General features: G+C 41.2%; 2 protein-coding genes across 3 annotated transcripts in view; one reads left to right on the plus strand and one right to left on the minus strand.

Moving 5' to 3' along the window:
• Positions 1 to 250: 250 nt before the first annotated feature.
• On the minus strand, positions 251 to 7,766 carry gcfc2 (GC-rich sequence DNA-binding factor 2). Its single transcript, XM_048975370.1, has 18 exons — positions 7,406 to 7,766; positions 7,186 to 7,287; positions 6,957 to 7,097; positions 6,508 to 6,765; positions 6,188 to 6,288; positions 5,151 to 5,263; positions 4,708 to 4,891; positions 3,960 to 4,083; positions 3,718 to 3,781; positions 3,394 to 3,485; positions 3,043 to 3,242; positions 2,382 to 2,526; positions 2,141 to 2,262; positions 1,947 to 2,023; positions 1,628 to 1,694; positions 1,393 to 1,539; positions 1,098 to 1,237; positions 251 to 995 (listed from the first exon to the last, which is right to left on the minus strand). The coding sequence occupies exons 1-18, from the start codon at positions 7,686 to 7,688 to the stop codon at positions 899 to 901; spliced, it is 2,457 nt and encodes an 818-aa protein (XP_048831327.1). The 5' UTR covers positions 7,689 to 7,766; the 3' UTR covers positions 251 to 898.
• Positions 7,767 to 9,104: 1,338 nt separating this feature from the next.
• Positions 9,105 to 25,083, plus strand: part of itsn2b (intersectin 2b) — a 37,610-nt gene continuing 21,631 nt past the window's right edge. Inside the window, exons 1-10 of one of the 2 annotated variants that reach the window (XM_048973903.1) lie at positions 9,105 to 9,345; positions 17,476 to 17,549; positions 20,455 to 20,547; positions 22,127 to 22,190; positions 22,837 to 22,988; positions 23,480 to 23,695; positions 23,801 to 23,897; positions 23,979 to 24,121; positions 24,218 to 24,281; positions 24,619 to 24,756. In XM_048973903.1, the coding sequence (XP_048829860.1) occupies positions 17,543 to 17,549; positions 20,455 to 20,547; positions 22,127 to 22,190; positions 22,837 to 22,988; positions 23,480 to 23,695; positions 23,801 to 23,897; positions 23,979 to 24,121; positions 24,218 to 24,281; positions 24,619 to 24,756 (974 nt within the window). In that variant the 5' untranslated portion in view covers positions 9,105 to 9,345; positions 17,476 to 17,542. The remainder of the gene's footprint in view (positions 9,346 to 17,475; positions 17,550 to 20,454; positions 20,548 to 22,126; positions 22,191 to 22,836; positions 22,989 to 23,479; positions 23,696 to 23,800; positions 23,898 to 23,978; positions 24,122 to 24,217; positions 24,282 to 24,618; positions 24,757 to 25,083) is intronic. The other variant, XM_048973902.1, reaches the window with a different exon arrangement.

The following is a 25,083-nucleotide window of genomic DNA, read 5'->3' on the forward strand; positions in this document are numbered from 1 at the left end:
ACACACACACACACACACATACATATATATGAGAGAGAGAGAGAGAGAGAGACACACACACATTTGTTGCAATTTTCAAAGTTAACTCCTGGAATGTGCTTGACTGTAGTTTGATAGTCAAATATAATTGACTGAGGAACAATTAGTGGCTTTTCTCACTGTCATCCCAGGTGATTTACATAGCAAAATATCACCTGGAAAACAGGGCTCTAATCTATCTGTAGACAAAACAGGACGGTGTTTACTGGTGCTCTTTTCAGCAAAGTTTATTTAGCTTCACCAAAGAACAGAACTATATCTGAACCTTGATTACTGTATTTCCAGAGAAAATGGATGCACTTAACGTTATTTTTGGTTGATTACATTTTTTTAAAGATTTCATTCTTAGTCATCTATCTATAAAGGTCAACACTTTATTCTTGCCACAATCAAGAATAAATTGCACGCGTACGTTACAGAAGCCTGGATATGAAGCTGGATGGTGTCGTGGTTGATTGGACAACCCTGGTGTCACACACACACACACAATGAACACGAGACTCCAGCCCCCATCCTCAGAAATGTATAACATCGCGGCTGCCCATCAGGATACTGTACTAAATGACATTTTTGGGTCAAAATCAGCTTTAAATAAAGTTATAAATAAATAAAACAATCCACATTTTCAATAAAAGTCTAGCAGAATTACACACTCTCTTTTGTACCAAGTAACACATTGCAAAAATACTCAAACATTTGGAGATGCAATTTCATATCAAAATATGTCATTTTATTAACAAAAAAAAAAGTTAATTCTGAGGTCAATTAAAATAGCAAGATAAAGACAAAAACTACGCAACATATTACTTGTCAAAACAAAATATCTATACAGTACGTGAATTACAAAAAAATCTGGATTTCATACATCCTTGTAATGGTACTTTTCAGTGATATTGGCGATGCTGTCGAGAGCATTGAGGCTTCTCAGAACAGTCAAAACGTCTGCAATGACCTCCCTGCAAGAGAAAATACATCAGTGCACCAGGACGGAACTATCAAGTCCAGATTCCACTGCAATTAAACCCAGAGCAGCACCTCCCTGCCCAGGGCACTGTTACCTTTGGCTGGTGACGTCTGGGTCTTTCTCACAGAGCGAATGTGTCGTCTGGAGGAGGTGACGGATGAAGTTCTGCAGCTGAGGAATTGAAGAGTGGCTTTCTGCCTCCGTAAACCAGGATTTCGGGAAACACGCTGCCACCTATTTCAAAACAAACATTTGCAAGAGAAATATCTCACCAGTGTCACACAATGCACAACCATTTAGCTCTGTAACCTGAACCCATCAACATATGAAATGAAAAATTCAGTTTAGCTTTAAAATGTTTCTGTCAAGCAGGAAAGTTCTCTGGATACCTTTTTGCACTTCTCCAAAGATTCCTTTTCAGGTGGTGCATTGAGAAGAACCATCATCAAGTAGCGATTCAGCAGTTTATCTAGTGCCAATTCCATCAGCACGTTTTCTGGGACCAACCCATCCCATAAGGTAATGTTTCCAAGGAGCTAATGGATCACAAAACAAGTTTCTGTTGGTCCAATCTATGCAAACAGATCAACTTAGATTTAAAGTTCAACACAAAGAAACATATACCTTCACAGCTGACCAAAACTGCCTGTCTTGAAATCTATATGCCTGCCAGGTTTTGTCATCCAAAAACCTGTTTGAAATTAAATATACTTTAATTTTGTAGCCTGAACAAAAGGACGATAACGAAATTCAGTTTGTTCAACATCAGTCTGCAAGAGGTTTCTTCAGTCAAGAAAATAATCTGAGGCTTTTAATATGGTCTAAATTGCAAAATTAATACTCATCACATAAAACTCACCATGTGACTGTAACTGAAAATTAACAAATCAATAAATTAATTGCGTAAATTAGCATCAATGACAAAGACGCTCCGGTGACTTACTTTTTAGGATAAAGAGGAACGTAAACATCTTCATCCACAGCACTCCTCAGTCTTGTAGTAACAGCCTCCAGAAAAGCCTTGCAAGTGGATTTTAACAGGCTTAGCGCATCATGAACTCAGCTTCAGGAAACAGACCACATGAAAACGGCCATGCTGGGTACATAACAACCACTGTTAGCCAATAAAATCTGCACCTTAGCATTCTTGTTCTGTTCTCCATCAAATACATGGTAATCATCCTGCAGTCTCTGGCAAAGGTTTACAAGGCAGTGACACTGTCCCGATGACAGAGGGTCCCAGGTAAGTTCCACAAAACCTGTGTGTGAAATAACAAAAGCTGAATCGGCTTGACAGAATGCTATAAAGACCATTTCAAGAAAATTTGTGTAAACAAATATGGAACTTCAGACGGTATAAAGATCAGTGAGAGCTGACCTTCTATTTTCGGTAAGATGCTCTTCTGGATGATCGAAGGCAATGTTTCTTTGTCTGCGTTATCAGATTCCTCATATCCCTGGCCATGGCAGAATTTCTCGACTGCAGAGTACCAGGGTAAAGACTCAAAGTCCTCACTGTCAACCTCAAATAAAATATAAAATACATTCTGAAAACTGTGCAGACCATTATGGGAAATAGTCATTGTGTATATATAAAGAAAGCAATGCCGAGAGATCCATTTTACAGTAACACTTTACCTGATGGGGCACAAATACATAGTAATAACTCAGTTACTACTTAAGCGCAAATCATGAACAAATATAACTACTTGTGATAAAAGATGAGTCACGATTCATTAATGATGAACAAACATGAGATCAGTAATTCATTTGTGTTAATCATTGCTTCATTAGTTCGTTAATGGTTCATTAATAGTTCCTTCAGTAGTTCACAAAGGTTTACAAAATGAACAGATATAGTAACAAATACAGTAACTGCTTGAGATAAAACATGAGATCAGTACGTAACTAAAACTTAGTTTGTGGTTAATTAATACATAAGTAATAGTATAATATTACACTCTCTGTGCACCATCAAATAAAGTGTTACGCATTGCACAATGTACAGTACTCTGAATTTTTGTTTAAAGATTAAGTACCATTAATGGGTTCCAGCAAATTAACTGATGTCTGATGAGAGGGCCCAGGAGTTTGGGGATACAGAGGCTAATGTAAGCATTGTAGTAGGACTCTGGGAACAAAACTCTCCACTCCGCAAACCGACTGAGAATCTTCTTAACATCCGAGAACTCTTCCTGAACATCAGCAAAGATCTCCTGCGACCTCCTCAGTATTTCAGCTGGAGGACAAAAGCGACAATTACGGCAGGCACACCCCTCAAACTAGGGACATGAACAAATAAATAAAATAATCACTATGCATAACACAAACTAAGGGGGAATAAGATAATAAGCACTGACCGCCATCCAGTCCATACGTGACACTCTTACCTCTCTTTCTTTCCAGTTCCACTTTCTCGTGTGTCAGTGGTTCACAGCCGCCCTCACAACCTGCTTCAAGGTCACTGTTCTGGCTGACAGTGCTAAAATGTTAACTCATGTTATTCACCTGAACTGATATGCAAAGTCCAGTCATGCACAAAATAAGTGAGTAGCGACCAAAATTTACACTGAAAAGAACATATTTAGAAACTGATAACAGATATCTAGAACCTAAAATGTTCTTCCACAGCCGCGCTGCTTTAACCCTTTCAATGACGCGTCGGTCACCACTGATCTATGACACACACGCTGTCCGTCTAACTTCTTGCCTACCTTTGTTCTGAGATCTCTGTGAGGTTTTTCTCTGCAACTTCGGTGATGACTGGATCTGTGTTATCTAGAGGATCATATAAAAATGGCAATGAGTGAAACGAGGCCTTGAAATAACAGAAGTAACAAATTTACCAAGACTATTCTTAATGTTAAACAGAAATATATCAAACAGTCAAGTTAAATTTCTGTTCAAATCTGCTGCATGCATAGTGACGCAGCCCAAAAACACGAAGCACACTCACAGACCAGCTGCTGGAGGTGAGTGGACTCTTTCCTCACTGCTTCTCGCCTACGAGACATCAGCGCCTCAGCCTGGTCAATGAGCAGTGTGTGCATTTCCATCTCTGCTGCATTAATGGGCACTATCTGGGAAAGAAAGCAGAGTCGAATTGCAACAATCAGCTTGTTTTACATGCAAAACAGATCGATTATTTATTCTACAGGCTGGATGGAAAGACTCCTATCCCTGATGAAGAAAGTATAGGCTGCAAAATTCCATTTCTATGCTAAATTAATTATGGTACTACATTATGAATTTGACAAAACGTCAAGCCACAGCAGTTATTTCATCCTGTCAAATTCAATGTTCACAATATAAATGTTAAAAAAAACCCACAACTAAAAGACCAATGGGGACACTACTTCCTTATACAGTCACCCAGCACCTCTCCCCTTTGCCCAAACAACTTTTGAGGTTCTAAAGGCGCCACTTTAAGATTACAGACAATCACACAAAATTTACTAAAGGGAAGGACTTGCATCTGGAAAAGTCTCTGCATGGCACTGTTCAATCCTACTGTCCACTTGGGGCAAAGATGCTTTGACAATAACATCTCCAGCTAAGCACCTCTGACACTGATAGCTGACGAGATTTTTGATGCTAAACATCTCTAGACTGGAGAAGCACAGCAAGTATGGCTGAGTAGATGCCATTGAGAAATAAAGGGTTTCAGGTGCCTGAAACCTAAGAATGTTCACTGTGACGCCCACCTTCTCGGTAAGACACTCAGTCAGGTTCTGCACGTAGACCCTCATGCCTCTGTAGAACTTGTGCTGTTCGTCGGAGGACCCGCTCTCCAGCAGCTCCGAGGAGGCCTTGGCACTCTCCATGTCAAGCTGCATTCTCTGGTACTCTGCCTCATGCGCGCGGTGCACCTCCCTCAATGACTCCAGCCTAGAGGAAGAATTCCGAGCATCAATCGGCATATCAACCAGCATCATGTAGCCAAGCACCCTTGGTCTCCCCCTATGTAGCTCCAAGTCTCTCAAACCCAACTGGAGAGATGCAGATCCCCTGAATAAGTTATTAGCCTACAGGAGAGCTAGTCTTTATTTGTGAACTCAATCTTGATTAGAGTTTGGGGCTTCCCATATATACGATCTAATGCACTTAATTCAAAGAAATCTGAAATTTGTCAGAATGTGTTACTTACCTCCCGGTTATTCTCTTTCTTATGACATCAATGCTGACTGCCGGAAGGGATTGGGGAATATCGACTTTCTTCTTTGGCTTGACAGTGTCCCGGGAGTTGCTGCCGTCTGGAAACTGAGCATGTACAGAAACTATGCCGAAAGAAAGCCAGAGAGCTTTCACCTGGCACTAAAGACAAGCCATTGAGTAACAGACAAAAGCTGAACACTGCCATTCTTCCCTAGATTTACACAGCCGAATCAACCTTACATGTATCGTTTGATCGAATTAAAGACAAACATTTCTGCAGTGTGGATTTTCTGCGTCGTTCACAATCCTGCAGTGGAAACGCATCACATGACAAACAAGGTCATCAGCACGCCGTTTCCAGCAAACTAAAGCAGCATCAGGCTGTTCAGCAGGTTGGAAGAGCTTGACGTGTAAGTTATACTTGTTCTTCAACAACTGTAAATTAGACAGGGTGGGGGGCAGTGTGTGCCTCAGTGGGGTAGGACTCTGTGCTCATGATCAGAAGGTCACCAATTAGAATCCTGTGGTCAACAAACTGATGCCACCAATGGGCCCTTCAGCAAAGCCCTTAACCCCCAGCTCCAGGGCCGCTGCTCATTGGCTAACCCTGCGCTGCGACCCCCAAGCTTGGTCTCTCCTCTATATATGTCAGTGTGTCTCTTGGAGAACAAAAAGGGGTATGTGGAAAGAGACCTTCCCCATGGGGATGAATAACAACACTATTCCATTCCATTTTATTCTGTTTCTATTCGTTTTTGCTTTAGGAATGCATATCCAGCATCACAGAATGCTTACAATAATTCCTGAAAACAGCTTTTTAAAAGTCATTACATATATAATATCACAGCGGTTACGGAATTCAGAATCATAAAAGCTGAAGGAACTGAAAGAACATTATACTGTACATGAAGTTTAAAACAGCTGGTAGCTTGCAGCCTTGGCACATATGGGGGGTGGTGGGGCAGAGTGCCGCAGCTTATCGGCTTACCGTGAAGATGGTAGTGCCGACTAGTACTCATAGGACCTCACCTTATGTCTTCTGACTCCTTTCCCAATTTGCTGTTCCTCCCACAGGGTCCGATCATCTTCCTCCTCGCTGTCCGGGCTGTCACACTCACTCTCACTCCCTCCTGTAAAAGCAGTAATCAGAATCACAAGGGAGGCCCAGCCATACAATACAGAACATCGAGCAAAATAGGAAAAAAAAGTTAAACTACAGTGAAATACGCAGATGATGGATGGATCTTGCCCCTAAGGCTTCACTTTCTATATATACAATAGATCATTTTCACCCATGACTGCACCGTTAATGGTGCCCACTTAAGATGTCTCTCAAATGACAGCCTCACCAATCTTCTCAGCAATCCTTTCCCTGATACTTTTTGACTTGGGCGCAAACTGGATGCGACGCTGGTGGTCATCAGGCTCGTCATCACTGTACTTCCCGACAAAATCATCATCATCATCATCATCATCCTCTTCTTCATCCTCCCCTTCACCAGAGGTGCCCCCCTGATTCCCATCCAGGGGGATGTAGTCCCTCTGGGTTCTTGCTTTCCTCCGGTGTTTTCTAGCTGCACGGATTTGTCGAGCGTCCGGGATGACACCTACACTGAACACAAACCTGAATGTTGCACTGCTTACAGAACACACAGAACTGTAATCTAACTTAAATATTTTAAATGTAATCTTATGTGATTTAACACACCTTCGATGCAAAATTATTTTGTCTGATTACCATTATATATCAAATTATTGATGCAAGGATAGGTATCAGTATACTTCAGTCACAACAAACCTGGCCTTGGTTCCGATGTTCTGGAGGGGGTAGATCGTGGAGAACTAGAGTCATTTTCACTCTTTCGCATCTCTTCATCCACTTCAATGCATTTGGAGTCCTCTTCGGAGGACAGGTTAATCGCATCTGCATCTTTTTGTGCTTTAAAAAGAACCGTGAAGACACATTCCGTGTTAGGTCCGCAGATGAAAAAGTTATATTTTGTAGAAGCATTCATCTTTGAGATTACCTTTGGGATGCAATTCTTTCGCAGGAGAGTCTTCTTTCTTCCTTGCTTTGAAGACGACCTCTTTTTCGGCGGACTTTTTCACTTTAAATTCACATCCATCCGCTGTCCAGAGACAGGCAGGTCATTACATGTGTCTGAACCTTGTACCAATAGATTGGTATATAATGTAGACCAGAAGTCGTTGTCCTCTATTACATGTGCCCCTAGGAAATAAACTTACCTTCTTTGTCTTCGGAGAAGCTGAAAATGTTTCTCTTTTTCGGAAAGTCCAGCTTCGCCGGATCGTCTGTCTTGGATCGGGCATCTTCGCAACCACTGGAATCCGCCTTAGGGATGACTACCTCCGGCCGTGAACTGCAAGAAACTCCCCTGTCTTGGCTTCTAAGGGAGGCCGGCGCCTCTTTTCCGTCTTCCGCACCGTTCCCATTTCTGTTGCCTTCTTCTTCGTCACTCGATTCATGTTTCCTCTGCCTGAAATTTCTTTTAGGCCTTTTATTAAACATGGTCCAGTAAATTGTAACTTGCTGCAATTTTGGTGCTTTCAGTATGAAACCACGTTGGGAACCATCCAAAATGAAAAAACGGGGGAGTAACCTAACTAAATTATTTATTTGGTATTATTCTGAAATACAAATATATGATTTTTTTACAGGTAATATAAATGATAAACATTAATTTCTCGATTCATGGATAATCACACTCAAAATAATCCGTCTGGCATATATATAAATATATATATTTAGTAATATTGGTATGTCAGATTTGCACTGCATTGTGGAAGATGTAGTTTGGTTCAGGTTGCTTTAAAGATTATTAACTACTGTTATACGATTTTTAATCATATATGTTGATTAATCGTACACTTTATTCTTACGATAGTCCTTATGTCAATTTAGCCAGAAATAAATACGCAACCAAAATGTAACTTTATTGTATTGCTTTGAGTTAAATCTTCATTTACATCGTTGTTTCAAAATGCACAGACAAAATCGCTGAGCTCAAGGTTAAGACTGGTGCAATACTGACACACCAAAAACATAATTCGTGCAATATTTGATTTCAGCACATTCTATTATTATTTTAAAATACCCAGAGACGGTAATAAACTGTTCAGGTCCATGCCATTGTATTCGAACTAGTTTTGAGCTACACCACGTTATACAAACTGTTTAGCTGGTCAACTAATCAAAAACGACTCACAATGTATCTGCATTAAAATTTTTCTTATGATTGGTCTAAAGCATATTACACAAAAACAAGGCTTTCATAAGCAACACAGCGAGTGTAGATGGTAAGGTCAATAATTGCATGTAATTACTTAATTTATAAAGACCCCACCTTGCGACCCTGACTAAGTGGCAGTAGTTAGAAAACGAATGGGTGCTAGTTTATAAAGACATGACTAGAGGGGGATGAACTTGGTTTGTCGTTCCAATACTGGGCAGTAATCGCCGCCGAAATAGTTCCAAATGACGAGAAAAAACATCCGGTAACCCAGATAAATGGGAAGCACTGGTCAAATTTTATTTTAAAGTGGTCCTTTTAAGAATGCATGTTTTACGGTGTTCATTTCCATATTGACACATGAAGGATCTCCCCCGAAAGCAATAAAAATGTTTCCATCACAAAACACCATAAAATCATTTAAAAAGTTCATTCTTAATCCATAAAATGCGGGGATTATTCATCACAGAATGTGCGTATTGTAGTCTAACAAACGGGTAAATTGCGATTACCTCCAGCAAATTTTAATATTTTGATCTAGATGTTCACTGTGGTGCTTAACGCCGTATCTGGAGATACCCCGATTTTTTCACACCGATGATTTAGGACTTTGGGGTGTGACCAGTATAAATGAAAAGGGGGCGGTATGCGGCATGTATGCTACTGGTTCTACGAGAGAGATTACTCTCCTCCCAGTTCGTGGCTGGATTAAAATCATGCGCTGTGCAAAACTCAGTAATTGTCAGCCATGTTTTTGCTTACATATCGTGATCAGCAACAGGTTCAACAGCAGATTAGAAATGTAATTCTTGTAATGAGCTGTTGCTCCTGTAGGTTTTCAGTGATTCTCTTAGACGATTCTTGACGTAGCACCTGGCGCTCGGATTAAAGACTTCAGAAGGCCAACACTGCATGTTTTTCCTATATCTTTTAAATGTGAGTATTACCCGAATTATAGTTTAGCTATTATGGCATAAACATGTACCCGATTAATATTTTTTTCCGGAGGGAAATGTTGATGCTATTTTGTACGATCAGTGGTTTGCAGTGACGCCCGACTAAATAATGTATAATGACTGAAATGGAAGTATCTTAAGGAAGTAGAGAAGTTAAACAGTGTCGTTTCCTATTAGTGGTTAAGTAAATATGCATATTTCTCGGAAATGAATGAGCCGTTGTCTTACATGAGCAAGAGGGGAATTTTACTCAAAATATGCCAAAGTGGACGTTTAAAATCGGATAGCCAGTGTTAGTATTGTAAATGAGGTATTCAAGTGTCGCAGTTCACAAAGTTTAGACGAGGATAGTTATAAAGAATTACGACTGCTGTAATTTACAGTTCATCAATAGGACATCGCGCGGATAATTTCGAAACCTCAGCGCTACACTGCAGGAAGAAATAATCACCAGTTAAGCGAGTGAATATACTGATGTGTATGGTTTTAAATGCCGTATTCTTTAACGTTAGAGGGCTTATGCTGGCATACAATGGTAAGCGTTGCAGGAAAGTCAATATTGCAGTGTTCCGGTACAAGTAGACTTAAAATAAATAATTCGCGGAAAAAACAAACGTGGCATTGTTTGTGTTTCTGACGTGTCTGTATCTTTTAGATGTTGGTAAATATCCTGCTGTAAGGCACCACGCAATACCATTTTCACAAATTAAATTACTTGTAATCCTTGATTCTTGTTTTGATAACCATTCGACCAAATGTGGCATAAAATGATTTGTGTGTGTGTGTGTGTGCCCTTCGAGATAAATGGTTCCTTGTTTGTTGAAAGACATCTTTCATGTCGTGATCATTATTTATGCAGTGACTTATTGGGGAACACATCACGAAGTGTTTAAGTATATATGCCTATCGCGATTAAACATGATTGACTGGCCGCTTAGCGGTAATTGCATGTGGATAATGTGATATCAAATGCTTGGGTGATTTAATTGCAGCTTTTATTATACATTACCTGATGCATTTCACGATGATAGTGAGTCAGTGAATGTCTCCTTCTCAAGAACGCTATAAATAAGCAACGGGAGAGCATAAGCACACTATATATGTGGACATATTTCTTTCGTCATATTTGCTTTAAAAAGAACTGCTTAATGAATGTAGAATGAACAGCAGTAGTTATGCATTAGGACTGCACATTGTACACGAGTGCTGGAAGTTTAAATACAATTGTAGGTAGCATTTACAAATCTGTGGAATGTCTGTTTAGTGTTTTTGTATACAGTATACTTCGTTTCAGTAGCTATACTTTCGACTCTAGCGGCAGATCGACTTATTTGACTCAGCAATTCAGCAGTGAGTGAATGTGGTTCAGGTGCATTCTTTTCCTTTTTGTGTTTTTAACACATACTTATCAGAGGCTGGAACATTCATTTAAGTATAGTGACACCCTGCTTGGATGTGTCTGGGTGGAGGTTTTCCATTTTAAAAGAACTGATGTTGCATTTTAGTAGAGAAGTAATGCATGTACCTGTATGTATGTATGTATGTAAGAACAACAAGGTTTTTGGGATGTACATTTTCACTGTTATTTAAGGTAAAAAAAAAAGTATGAATTAATTCCTCCTTTGCTCTTGCGTGAGAATTTTGAGCAACTGCCTTCCTCATTTAATGGCTGTTATATTGGTACTCTTAAACATGTTCAGTATATCATTAACTGTTGTAAAACTTGGTCACCAATTATAATTGTTGGCTTATATGACGGAGGAGAAAACTGTTGTGTGTGACTTGTCCTTAAGTGAGATTGTTTCTGTTGTTTTGTCCTTGTTTGTGATCAGTATGTAAAATGAAACAAATATTGCTACATTGTGTTACCTTAGAAAAAGTGTAAATGTCTCTATTCCATCACTTGTGACTGTTTGGCCGAAACAGCAACTACTCAGATTTTGTGCATATTATTCTATCTATATTAAATTAGCATATTGTTGGCATTGAATGCGTTTCTTGAAAATATATTGAAAGCTACATATATGGTTTATGCTAGTGTTTTAAATCATTCTTGGAATATCTTTTGCAGAAGTGGTAGGGAAATCCTTTTTGCATGGAAGACCGGAGTGATTACAGTTTTTTGGGTTACCTTTCTGTCAGCGACTGATTTACACCTAGGGCATCCGATGAACTTGGATCCTGTTCTAATAATAGTCTTACTAAAGCAATTAAGAGCTGATGTGGAGTTAAATTCATCATGCCCTGTGGCCCTCCGTGGGCCGTGGTCACTTTCCAGTGCGACAGAGGTTGCCTTTATTTCATACAGTCTAGACTGAAGAAAATTATCGGTGCCTGGATATTTTAAAATTTAAAGAGAGTCCCTTTTTGGAAGTGATATTTATTCTTATTGTCCAGCATCTTGGTCATAGGCCTTTAATCATCTGGTTTAATGTTGTAACAACAGATATCCATCCTTGAAGCCAATAAAGACAATAATTTTGACATCCACCTTGGAAGATCCAAGTACTCTGGCCTGAATTTAAAAGAAGCGTATCCATTGTCAAGCACTTAAAAATGTAAAGGTAAATTGGATGGTTTGTCACTAATATTAAATTAGAAAGGGAACATTACAGCGGCTCAATAGGTAATGTTGTGCGCTGACACCTTCAGGGCAGCGAATTTGATTACTGGCCCTTCTGCAGTCCAAAAACATATAGTTAGGTGGATTTGTGTCTCTAAATTGCCCATTCAGTGTGTGTGTCTTTGTGTTCATTGTGTGATTGGCCCTTTGCTCACTGGGATTGATTCCATGCCCACTGCAGCCCTGTATTAGATATGCAGTTATGGAAATTGTATGTAAGTATGGGGATGCATTAAACGAACATGCCCAGTGGCTCATATGTTTGCATGTACAATATGCATATAGTGAAGAGAATATTTGTGCAGAATCTGCATTTCTTGCTATATACTCCTGATTCCTGGCTTCAGCGGCCCAATATAATCTGCGCATTAAAATATGTGTAAATGAACTCAAAATCACATACTAAAATTGCCGCTGTGGGGCTTTATGATAAATCTAATTAAACTTTTATACCACAGTCCTCCCGTGATGATTTTTAACAGTTATGCACCCCCATAAAGCTGTTCTGAAATGTCCAGATTCAAGCTGATTTCAGGTACTTTTTTGTATAGGCAAGGCATGTGTAGATGGTACTACTTAAAATTATGCCGGAACCGCTTTCTGTTTGCTCATATACCTGTATGATAATTGCCGTCAGTAATAATGGATGTTTTTGAAAGGGGCATTTGCAGTATTACTGTGACAGCTTGACTGGGAAAAGTTGCAGCAAACAAATAACTAGTTTGTTCTTTGCAGGTGGATTTTATTTGAGACCCAAGTTTTGTCAATAGTTCACAGATCACTAGTTAAGAATTTGTCAGGAGTGGGAATCCGCATGCAACAGTGTAGTAGTATGACCAGGGCTGGTTGTATATCTTATATGTCATCATCGTCCGTAGCTGAAGGTATGGAACACTGATGCTTGGTACTGCGCTTACGTTTAAATACTCCTTGGTGGCTTTCATGCAAGCTTGATTTTGTTCAGTAGTCAATGTCTGAGTGAGAGGAATTTGGTCAAGAGTTCCATCAGTCTTATTCAGCTGTCAGTATTGTGTCTGCATTTCTTAGTGGATATATGCCAAGTTTATTAGTCAGGCGTTTAGAAAGAACTGAAATTGGCGAGGAATAAATCTGATCAGCTTTTCTTTTCCTTTTTTTTTTAACACAAATTTGAGATGGTTTCCGGATGATTCGTTGTGCTATATAAATCCACAGAATGAGAATTGGAATGTGCTGCCTGATAGGCCAAGCTTGAGCAAGTGGGATCCCACACAGTAGCCTGGAAGAGGACAGTCGCGTACTGGGTCTCGGTATTATGATGTTCATAGCTCAGGTTTTGTATTAGGAGTCGTGTAATTAAGGATTCCATCGCTCCTCAAAGGTCAGATAAATCTAGCATGCAATTGATAGCTTGCAAGTGGGGGAATTGCATTAAATAATGTCAGAGATGTTTTGTGAAATAGGTTATGCTGATGTTCCAAAATACGATAGCAGGGTTCCACAACAGAGCAAGAGCCCTGTGCTAAATGTCACCCCAACCCCCGACTAATTATTATTATTTATTTTTTTTACTAGGGGGCAGTGGCCCTTGGTTTTGTGTTATTGATAGAATTTGGCACTTGGGGAAAAATAATTGGGGAACACTGTGCTATAGGGTATGCTAACTCCCCCAGGTGAGGATCCATAGGGTAGTATTAGCCCCCACCTCCAACCTTGTCAGAGCGAAAAATATACAAGGTGGACCCCATTGGTGTGTTTCTTACAGCACCTAAAAAAATAACCCCAGGAACCCGTCCCTGTCTGCTTCTGTCACCGAGTGCCCTGACCAGAGGTCTTACAGAATGGTTTGGAAATTCCACTCAGAGGGGAAACGGGTTCAAAAGAGAATAATAAAAATATCAGAGAGGATTATTGGTACAGGTTTCCGCATGATGGAGTCTCTGTTCACTAGTCACGGCCTGAGCAAAGCACAATGCATTGGCTTCCCTCTCCACCCAGCCTGCCACCTATTCACCTGACATGACACCAAACATCATCTTAGGTGTGACAGACCAAAAAGTTCCAAAGATCAGGTTCACTGATAGCTGCTTCTGATTCCCCTTTATATAAACACTTTTATGGTGCTATGCTTTCACAATGCACATGTAGAGGTGTATTGCACATGTATAGCTATGCTAATCTTGTCTGTGTCTGTCTTTTATGTTCGTGTTATATGTCCTGTGTGTGGTTAACAGGCTGTGTGATCTCCACAAAAGGCTTTTTTTTTTTTTAATTGTACTCATGTACAGTTTCTTCCCGATATTGTAACAAGGCCTGTGTTACGATATTTGGACTTTATGATGGGTATTCCAGTTCCATTCTATTTTTCACTTTCAGTACATTATTCAATAAATTTCATAAGATATTCAGCACTTTTTTTTATAAAACAGGCTTTGTGTTAATGATTTTGCCCAACTGTAGACTAATGTAAGTGTTCTAAGCATGTTTAAGGTAGGCTAGGCTATGAAGTTTGTTAGGTGTACTGACTTAACATGCATTTTCGCCTTACGATATTTTCACCATACGATACGTTTATTGGAACGTAACCCTATCGTAACTTGGGGAGCATCTGGACTTGATTCAATGGCAAATAAAGTATCACATCTTTTTAAAAGCTTATGATAACAGAGATGTACTTATGAAAAAAAACTGTTAAAATTAACAGTGTGGCCGATTTATGTTTATGTCAGTGACCTGCATGTGGCAGATGTCCCAGAATAAGGAATTCCCTGCTTCAGAGGCCGTTGGCTTCCCCAGCTGCGGATCCCTGCAAGCACGACTGGATCAGCATTTATAAGAAAACCTATGGAAATATTGCAAAGTCTGGGGCCCATGTAAAGAAACGATGTTGTTCACAACAGCCAGTGTCTGTCAGGCATTTTTCAGGTCTCTTTTGCCTCACAGTACCAGTGTTTCCCTCTGATGTCATCTACCACTCCAGGGAGAAAATGGTAGGAAGTTGCAGGATATGATCATGTCAGCCTTTTTACTGTATTCCTTCACTGCTAACAACATTTCAATGCTAATTTATGGAATAATAAGCAGCTCATCAGTTTAGCTATTCCTATATGTCTCTCCTTCACCAGCTTCACATAAAAAAAACCCTAAATTAATTAGCCTGTGCTACCAATTCAAATTTGTGTGCACCAGGAAAAATGCAGCGGTTGATTAATAGATTGTCTGTCGTCTGAACTGGGTATGTAAGGTACACAGCACTACAGATTGCAGTTCGGTGTCAAAACACAATTTTATGCTTTTTTTTCTTGGCTGGAAGCACTTCATATTGCTTTACGGCGTTTCTGAATTGCTAAAACACTAAACCCCATTTTAAAAATGTAGTGTCAACTATCTAATCAAATCAATCCCATAGTTAATCCCCCTAAACCAGGGGTCTCCAACTTCGGTCCTGGAGGGCTACCTTCCAGTAGGTTTTCTATCCTACCCGGCTTCTGATGAGCCACACCTGTTATCAGGTAAATACTAGGAACAGGTGTGGCTCATCAGAGGCCAAGTGGGACAGAACTCCTATTGAATAGTAGGTCTCCAGGACCGGAGTTGGAGACCCCTGTCCAAAACACTGTTCATCAGGTTAGACACAATTTGCAAATCTGATTCTCCCATTTAGCAAAGCTCTATACACATTCTCATTCACGGGACACATTTAGCAGTGTGGTGCGCTTATACCCCGAATGGCATGCAAAGACTCCTAAAGTTACGCACCACTAACACCCTGTTTTCAGCATTAACACATTACCACACAAAATTGCCTACACATGTCCAATCTGTGGTGTGTAGAACCCAAGTAAACAGGATATAAGCCTAGTCAAATGCAAGAGGCACGAGTGCCTTCAATGATGGAGCTCTACAATTATAGAGGAAGAGGAGGAAGATCAAGAAGAAGAGCTATAATCTCAAATGAAATTAGAGCAAACGGTCGTAGATCATGTTCTGGTTCATGGCATGACTGATAGAAGCAGGGCAACATGTGGAACTTAATTTAGGTTCTCAGTCAATAGACTGAGACTTTCAGAGATGAAAGCAGGTAAAATGTGACTGTATGTGCTGCTATCAGCAGCTATGGGGTTGTCCACCACCATGTATGACACACTAGTTCTATTAACATTCCTGCTTGGTCTAAAGGATGCTTTGCTTGAACATGGGCAAAAAGGTCACAAGCAGGCAGAGCATTCCATGTTTGTTATGTCTGCCTTCCACCCTACTCTCCCTTTTTAAACTCTACTGAGGGTTTTTTCTTTCTCAGCATGGCAGTGGAAAGTATATGACTGAATCCCCAACACACAGGAAAATCTAATCCAAGCAATAGATGCAGCATGTGACGATGTAGGAGTGCAGTCTTGCCAGGGCTGTATCCGGCACGCCAAAGAACTCATTCCATGTTGCCTTTCAAGGGAGAGCTTTGCCTGTGATGTAGATGCAGTCCTGTGGCCTGACCCAGTGGCAGAATGGATGATTGGTTTTGCTGTAAAAATATATAAAATCATATAGCGTACTTTTGTTTTGCTGCAGGTTTTTTTTTGTTTAAATGTAAGCTTTCATAAGTATGGGAATATCCTAAACGAAGATTATTTTCCTGTTACCCAGAATGTTTTGCATTTATCTATGTAGTGTGTAGTGATAGCTGAGTAGTATTTATACCTTGGCTGGTTTTCTGTATTTTGTGTAGTGCCGCTTGATTTTGAGTAAAGCTAAAATATTTTTGGGTCAACCGTTTGATTTTGCAAGACATGTCGAAGGTTTTGTGAATGTAGCATGAATTTTAAGGTTTGTGCTTAGTGTTTTGAGAAAAGGAGAGGAGATTTTAGGAAATGCGTTTTAACAATTCAGGAAAACTGTAAAAGAACAAAGGAATCAGAACAATTTCTGTGACAACTTTAGTTACTGTTTCATGATAATTGATTATACACGAGAGAGCTACCTTTGAGCTAGGTTTAAATAGTGGGCGGAGTCGTCTGTAGAATGTCAGTGTTCAGTGCTCTTCCTATAATTGCAATTATTTGATTTCCCTCCTTATTTATCAAAGAAGAGGTGAAGGAATCGCACGAAGACCCATGGAGGTCCGTGACCATGAAGTAACACGTCCCTCTGCCTTCTTCACTTGTCCCATTTCTTTTTTTTTTTTTACATTTCTCTCTCCTCTCTATCTGTGTGTGTTTCGCGGATCATGCAGGACTGGCCCCCGGCGGCGTGCCGTTTGCTGATTGGAAATTCATGCGAGGCTGGAGGTCTGTCTTTCTTCCCCTCCCTTTTTCGCTGTGCTCTTTCTCCCTCTCCCTCTTTTCCAAACCCCCCTCCTCCTTTTTTTTCATAGAGCCGGAGTAAGCTGCGCTCTGCCCTCCTTGCATTATTAATGGCAGGATGTTTCTCTCTCTTCGTCCCTTCGTCCGTGTGTGTGTGTGTGTGTGTGTGTGTGTGTGTGTGTGTGTGCGCGCCTGTGTGTGTACATTGCAGATGACTGCGAGCTAGCCAGCTGAGCGGAGCTCCGGGACGGCCGGCTCACTCCTCCCCACCTGCAGCCATGAATGGTAAGAACAGTGCGCCAGTGTGCAGCGGAGCGTGTGTGTGTGTGCGCGCACGCGCGTGTGTCAGTATGTGTGTGAACGCGTGAGAGCGCGACGGAGTGAGACGCCGCGTTTACTCCTTCCTGAATACCTCAAGGACAGAAATGAGAAATGAGCGTGTGTATCATGGTGTCCCTCTTACCTACGCTGGGGCATGGAGTGATACTTACTGCAGAGTGTTGGCTAGCCTTATAAAATGCTCGTGCCTTGGGGCTTGGGATCCCCTGGGCTTAGGAACCGGCAGCGCTGTTCTGGTGGCGTTTACCTGGCTGAAAAGTGAAGCGGTCTAGATTAATGAACAAGCAGCAGCCTCCTGACATTGTAACGAATACAGTTTATTTATTTCATTTTTTTACTGTTTGCGTTATTAGCAGAAGCAAGAATCACAGTTGTGCTGCCGACCGTATATTTTCCATGGCAGTAGGGAAAAAACTGTGAACCTGTGAAGCTACTGTTGTGTGAAAAATGATGCTGTCCTCTTTTTTTTCAAAAGGGACGGTGGAAGTAGTTGAGGCGGTTTGGTATTGGAGGGGCTAGGAGCCGCTTTGTGATGCTGGACGGATTGAGGGTGTGTGTTGGGGAAAAACTCGCTTCTAGGAAACGTCCTTGCAGGCTTGATGCTAGCAGGTCTGTTTGTTTCTGCTGTCGGATAATTCTAGAAACAGGGCTTTCTGTTCTGCTTTGGGTAATGAAATGGAATATAAAAAATAGTGCAGCAATACTGAAAATTCCGAATCACTGATCAGAACAGTGATTGGTTGCTGTGGGGAACAACACTGGCGTTTTTATGAAAAACAGGTTTGTATTCATGAGTAATTATTCATTGATTGGCAGTTTGATTTGATGAGTTATTTTATAACTAACTTTAATAGCACATCTTAGAAGCAGGTCCTTGCAGGCCAAGGTGTGATGGTCTGAAAATTAATTACTCGTCCAATCAGCTGTACAGAATCACTTGAAACATAACAAATTATCAGATTTTTTTTTTGCTTCTATGTTCAATTAATCATAGTGTCCTCTTTTTCTCACCATGGAAGTGCTCGTGGTGCTAAAAATAAGATTACTGTAAACTGCCAACTTTGCTCTGGAGGGAGTTAACCAGGGTCCAACCAAACAGGTGTCAGTGAATGGTGTGTGTGAATACGTGTTTGGGTACTCGACTCAGATGTTAAGGTAGCTGATAATGTCTTTTTTAACCCCGTAGTTTTGAATCTTTCCTTTGGCTCCCTCCCTTGTAGCCTCCCTTGCTAGCTAGGTCTACCAGTAGGGCAACTGGGAATCTTTGCTGTGTTTCTCTTCCTGCGTTCCAGCTGGGGGTGAATTTGTTTTTATTTATCGTGCTTTGGATTACTGACAGAAGCTGGTTAGTTCTTCTCCCGGCCCCTTTAAGGGTGGTATTATTTGTGAGCGTTTGATGTTGAGTAACGGGAATGACGGTGTGGTAATGGGCATCCCACCAAGCATGGAGATGTCGAGGACATGTTTAGAACAGGAAACTTGGTGAAATACTTCTGTTGGGGGTTGTGGTCATTTGCACATTGAGGCCTGTGTGCACGTCTGTCTGAATATGGAAGGTATTAATCAGACTGGTCAGGATGTCCCTTTATTGTGTTACTGTTCCTTGACCTTGTCGACACCATATTACATAGGGCTTTGTGTCTCAGATGTTTAATGGTTGGCTCATACGTTGGCACCTGGTTCTGTCACCTGTTGGTGTTCAGGGTGTTTGAGTAGGCTAGTGTTTGTACTACACGGATGAGATATCGTTGCAATTAAAAAAACCGACTGTGTTTGAGGTCAGGAGAAAATCATATTGGTCACTCATTTCCAGGAACTTAGACAAGTTGATGCTAGTCAAATATATAAAGTTTGTTTGCATTAATCTTGGACGACAGTGGTCAGTGTCTCAGTGGCTTCCAGAGTCAAGACTTTCTGAGAAGAAAACGGGTAAAATGTATTGAAAAGTGTTGAAAGAAGCTATTTTTATTGTATGCTATATTAAACAGACGTCTAAGTAATAGACTGTTCGGTTAATTCTGTGCAGTTTTCTAATACCTCCATTCCCCCCCCCCCCCCCCCCCCCCTTTTCCGAGCTGGCAACTAAGGAACATTGAATTAAATGTTGACATTCCAAACATCAAGCATCAGTATTATAAAATAAATGGATTAATAAATCAGCTTTTGGCTTATTGTACAGCGATCCGATAGAAACTAAAATACCCACAATTGATACAGAAAATTAATTAAACAAAAAGAAAAAAGGAAATATCTCTTATCGTGAAGTTCTGTGATAAGAGAATGAGCCAGTCAGTAGCTATATCATGTTGTTAGTTTTTTGTTTTTAGCACATAATGGTTCCTATTCACGGGGGCTTTTAAGTCAGCATTATTTACATAAAAATGCTGTATAAACGTTCTCTGATATACAGTGTAGTGTGACTTGTTTTCTTTATTGTAGATATAATACTTCTCTTGGCAAAGAACTTCAATAACTTGAAAAATGAGACTTTCGTTTCCCTTTTGCAGTTTCCATATGATTTTGCGTAATGTTTGTGTTTACAGGAAAATAAGGGACATGATGTCACTCCCTTGTGGCATTTCCCCTAAGCACATATGCATATACGATCTAACAGTGTATCGGTTTTTTTGCATAAATGTGTCCTCAAGATATTTTTGTTGCCAGTTGTTTGTGTGTTTTTGTTTGAATAGTATTTCTCTACATTTCTTTCTGTTTTTGTCTTCCCTCCAACTTCTTTTCTTGCTTCCCCCCTGCTCTTCACTTTCAATCTTGTTCCCTCTTTCATGCCTGGTCTCTGTCTCTCTCTCTTCCCTTCTCTCCCTCTCTCTCTCTCTCTCTCTCTTTCCTCCAGGTCCTCACAGTATTTGGGCCATCACTACAGAAGAGAGGGGCAAGCACGATAAGCAGTTTGACGCTCTCTCACCCACTCTGGGATATGTGTCAGGTGTGCACCATTCACTAATAACCTTAACAGTCTGGTCGATGTTGCAGGTTGCACCCAAAGTTTTGTGTTATAGCTCTTATGCTCTAATTACTGTGTTCTTGACCTTTTTTTTCCCCCCACAAGGTTAGCTTCACATTACATTCGTATTTCTTGATTTAGTGATGGCTTGCCTAATGTGTGGTATGATCTCCTGAATCAGGCAGAAGGTAGGCTGTGTATTTGTAGCATAATTATTTGTAAATGTGTAATATCATTCTGAATGCCAGTTACAAATGGGCCAGTCTTATTTAGCTAGGAGGAAAACGGATGCATTGCAACTGTAGCCATATAATGCGCAGGGGCTTTGATGTGGAGCATTGTGGGTAATGGTAAGGGCCACAGATGTGCCACAATTTCCATTCCATCGGAGGGGGGTCGTTCACTTAACACAAACAAATAATCTCTGGATGTTGAGTTTATATATTTTTCCCCCCTTACCCTAGTCTGTCTGTCAAAACGATTAAATCTGATACAGTGGCCGATTTAACTTGTATTTCATGGGTTATATTAATCTTCCGCAGGGCAGAGTGTGGTGGTATATTCTGCTGCACTGTCTGAAATAGTGCACAGTGGTGCAATTGATAGCAGAAGGCAACTCCTGTGTGAGGCTGCACGGGTGCTGTAGAGGTCGGCTGCGAGGAATGCGCGTGATGGTCTCTCATGGTCCTGGGAAAAGGGTGATCGATCGTCTCACTCGGAAGTAATTAGATAAAATTCCTGGCTGCCTGAGGAAGGAAGCAGAAACTGGGCATCATTTTTTTTTTTTTTTTAAATGCCACTCCCTTATCTGATCCCACCCACCCGACTTGAGAATGGCCCCCGGCATGCCATACGCTTTCCCCACGTTCCCTCAAGTTCTTGCCTGGAGATTTTGTTTGCTTAGCGGTTTCTTTTTGTCATCGTCGTCGTCTTCCCTCGCTCCTCGTCCCTGCATTTCTTGCCTGCTCGTTCTTTCTCCGCCATCTATCCCTCTTCACATCCAAATTCCCCCGCCGCCTTTATAACTCCTTCTGCTTCGGACAGCTTTCCCGTTCTCAGCTGTACGGTTTTTGGTGTCTCTCCGTGTCACGCAGCACCATAAAGTAAGAACGTTCCTCATGAATAAGATTTGTTTTTATGTCAATCCTGATACTGGACCCCGCAGGGTGATGCAGTTCGGAAAGCGGCTGGCTCATCATGTTCTCCTGTGTTGGGTGTGGGGGGGGGGGGGTAGCTTTCCTCTGTCGTGTGCAGGTGTACAAAACCCCAAGCTTCCTGTATAAGTCACTGGGCTTCTCTCTTGCAAATGGTGTCAGACCGCCGGCTCCTGTCTAAATGCGGGTATATGATGTTAAAGTAAAGATGACCCAGTTCACTAGCCTTGCCGTTCTCTGATTAACATTGGCTGGCTCCTCAACCCATGGTGGGTCAGTTCTTCACCAAGTGCAGCCTGAGAGGATGTAAAAGGGCAGCGTACTTGACGCCTGCGGTGGTTCGATGTTCCAGGAGCGTTAAAAGTCCCTGTGAACCTCATGCTCTTTAATGTCCCCCTTTTATATAGCGGATCAGGCGCGCAAGTTCTTCCAACAGTCCGGCCTTCCTGCCTCTGTGCTGACAGAAATATGGTAAGTCACTCTTCTGCTTCTCAGCTGGGGATCCTGAGGCTCCTTAACTATTAATATGTGATGATTACATAATTGAGCCACGTTTTTACTGTTTATCGTATGGTCTAAAAATTGTGTTCATCAATCCAGTTCATATTTATTTTGTGTGCCTTTTTAATGTTTAATTGGCACTGATGAATTATAATCTCTTGCCTGTCCTAATTTGAAATAAATAAGCCCACAAGGCTATGTGTTAAAAAAAAAAAAAGCTGTCTCCCGGTATGAATTCTCAGCAAAACTAGGAGTTATTTCAAAATGCTGATGTTCACATTTTTTGGCTGGTAAATTGAGACGGCGTGTGACATTTCTGGTAAAACGTTCTTATGCTTTAAGGTGTCGTGGAGCACATCAGCTACGTGTTTTTCGAGAGAATGGATATAGTCCTTTTGTTAATCCAAACCGAATACGCCTGAGACTGATTTCAGGCCAGAATCGTATTGAATGTGAACCGTTGTTTTGTTTCAAATCAGCCATCAACAATGAACTGGCAGCAATAAAATTTCAAGATAATAAAACTGAATGAAAATGTGACAAATTTCAGTGGTTCCAGAATGTTACAGAAAGGAAGGGTGAATAGGCCTGATGTCGCCTGATGTTTGTGTCTCAGGACCCTCGCAGACGTCACCAAGGATGGGAAGATGGACAGGCTGGAGTTCTCCATGGCCATGAAGCTGATCAAACTGAAACTGCAAGGGCAGAGCCTCCCCTCCGCGCTTCCCATTGTTATGAAGCAGACGCCTCTGCAAGGCTCCAGCTTCGGTATGTCCCCCCCGCCAGGGGCCAAAAAGGGGGGTAGTTTTTTTTGACCTGACTTGCTTTCTTGGGCTGTAGATTTTAAGACCTGGGTACCTTGAATTTGGTATTAGATGCTGCACAGTTACAGGGCCAGGGTGTGAAATGTGTCAATGACAGAGAAAAAGGCAATTTGAGTATAGCTGTATAATGCAATTACTATTCCTGGACTGATTGATGTTGCTCAGAATAGCATTATTTTGAAGAAACAAGTAATAAGTGATTTGTCTGTATAAAATAAGGATTCTTTTGCATAAGGTATCTTAGAAATTTGAATAATTTACATAAGAAGCTGGGGTAAAAATAAACTTTTGCCTTCTTTTACATCACACCGCACCACACCGGCTCTCCATGGATCAGGTTCCCTACCCCTGATTTACATCTTCGGATAAATGGCAATATGTCCACAGGAAACTTTCATTTGCTAATTACCAATCTTCTTGAATGAAAACGCCTAGGAATTGGATCCATCCCGAACCTTTCGCTGATGTCCAGCATGCCCGGAATACCAGCCATGCCCATTGCATCCTCAATGACCTCGATGGCTCCAATGGGTGTTGTCCCTCCACCAATGGCTTCCCTTCCATTGAATATGGTGCCACCCCTTAGCTCGCACCCTCTGCCAAACGGGACAGCTGGTATCCTCCAGCCTTCCGCCACCTCCCTCAACTCAAGTAAGCAATGTCGTCCATCAGCATCAGGTTACCACCTTGAATTGGGGAACAACTGAAAGGAAGGTGATTTTCTTCCACTGTTGATGGTCGGCCGCTGTCTTACAGCTCTCCCCAACTCCAACTCCTTTTCTTCCTCTCCGCTGGGGTTTAACAACACTGAGATGACTAAAGCACAGTCTTTGCTGGACCTTGGATCAAGCAGGTAAAAATCCCCTAAAGGTATGTGGTTGGAATGGTCTACAACTCAAAATTCAAGATCGAAATCTGACCCAATTTATTTCAGCTCCAACTCGTCATCCACAAACTCCCCGGTGAGCAGTTCTCCCAAAGTGGGCGGTTCGGACTGGGCGGTACCACAGTCTTCTCGCCTCCGATATCGGCAGCAGTTTAATAGTCTTGACAAACAGATGACCGGTTACCTCTCAGGTAGACCTCCTCGCAATCGATTTGGTGCGCATTGAAATTCATTATGCTGTTGGCCCCACGTTCTCATTTGTGCTGACTGTCGAATTCGATTCAAAGGTCCCCAGGTCAGGAATGTACTTACTGCATCGCAGCTCACTCAAACGCAGCTGGCTAACATTTGGTAAGTGTGATGGTAGTCCTTTTAAATTCATTTCTACATAGAAACTCTTCAGCAATGTTGCTAAATATCTATTCAATGTGGCTGTTTATCACAAATATTACTGTTTCAGTTGTTCCTGCCTGTACCTGCATCTGGTAGCAACAATAATTCACCCCCATTGCAAATTTTCAACATTGAAACCTGCACCTTGCAGCTCTTAAATAGGTCGCGGCTCTCTGTTCCCTGTTATATTTTGTGAGATCTTTATTTTATCTGATAAAGAGATCTTGCTTTTGCCGACAGTGAGCCCGTGTTCATTATCTGAACGGTGACAGTGTTAGGTTCTCATCCCCCGCAGGAATCTGGCAGACGTGGATAAGGATGGGAAGCTGAAAGCCGAGGAGTTCATCTTGGCCATGCACCTGGTGGACATGGCCAAAGTCGGACAGCCACTGCCCCTTACGCTGCCTCTGGACCTCGTACCGCCTTCATTTCGGTATGGAAAATTTAAGCTACACGCTCTGCATGCAGTTTTTATGCTGTGATCATAATTAAATATTCCTTAAGGAAGAACTGAAGCAGTTTCATTTTTTTCAGCATGAGATTTAATTTTATTCTTAAATATTTGAATTTATTGTCCTCCCCAAATATTCCATCTTAGCGTATTTTGTAAAGCGTCATATTGATGCTAGGATTTTACAACTGACCCAAATTCAAGATATATTTTAATGACCAGTATTTTGTTTTGTATCCTTAAACAACAGTGTGCTGCAAAAGCTGAATGTTATTTATTTAACCTGCGGTCTGTCTTTATATAATAATG

The sequence above is a fragment of the Brienomyrus brachyistius genome, chromosome 14 (assembly GCF_023856365.1).
Source record: "Brienomyrus brachyistius isolate T26 chromosome 14, BBRACH_0.4, whole genome shotgun sequence".
Classification (NCBI taxonomy): Eukaryota; Metazoa; Chordata; class Actinopteri; order Osteoglossiformes; family Mormyridae; genus Brienomyrus; species Brienomyrus brachyistius.

Excerpts from the sequence above, each read along its gene's own strand:
- gcfc2 (XM_048975370.1), bottom strand. The coding sequence starts at position 7,688 with ATGTTTAATAAAAGGCCTAAAAGAAATTTCAGGCAGAGGAAACATGAA. Across the intron at positions 1,695-1,946 it reads GTTCCTCTTTATCCTAAAAA|GTTTTTGGATGACAAAACCT; the intron begins GTAAGTCACCGG and ends AATTTCAAACAG. Across the intron at positions 1,540-1,627 it reads AGTTTTGGTCAGCTGTGAAG|CTCCTTGGAAACATTACCTT; the intron begins GTATATGTTTCT and ends GTGATCCATTAG.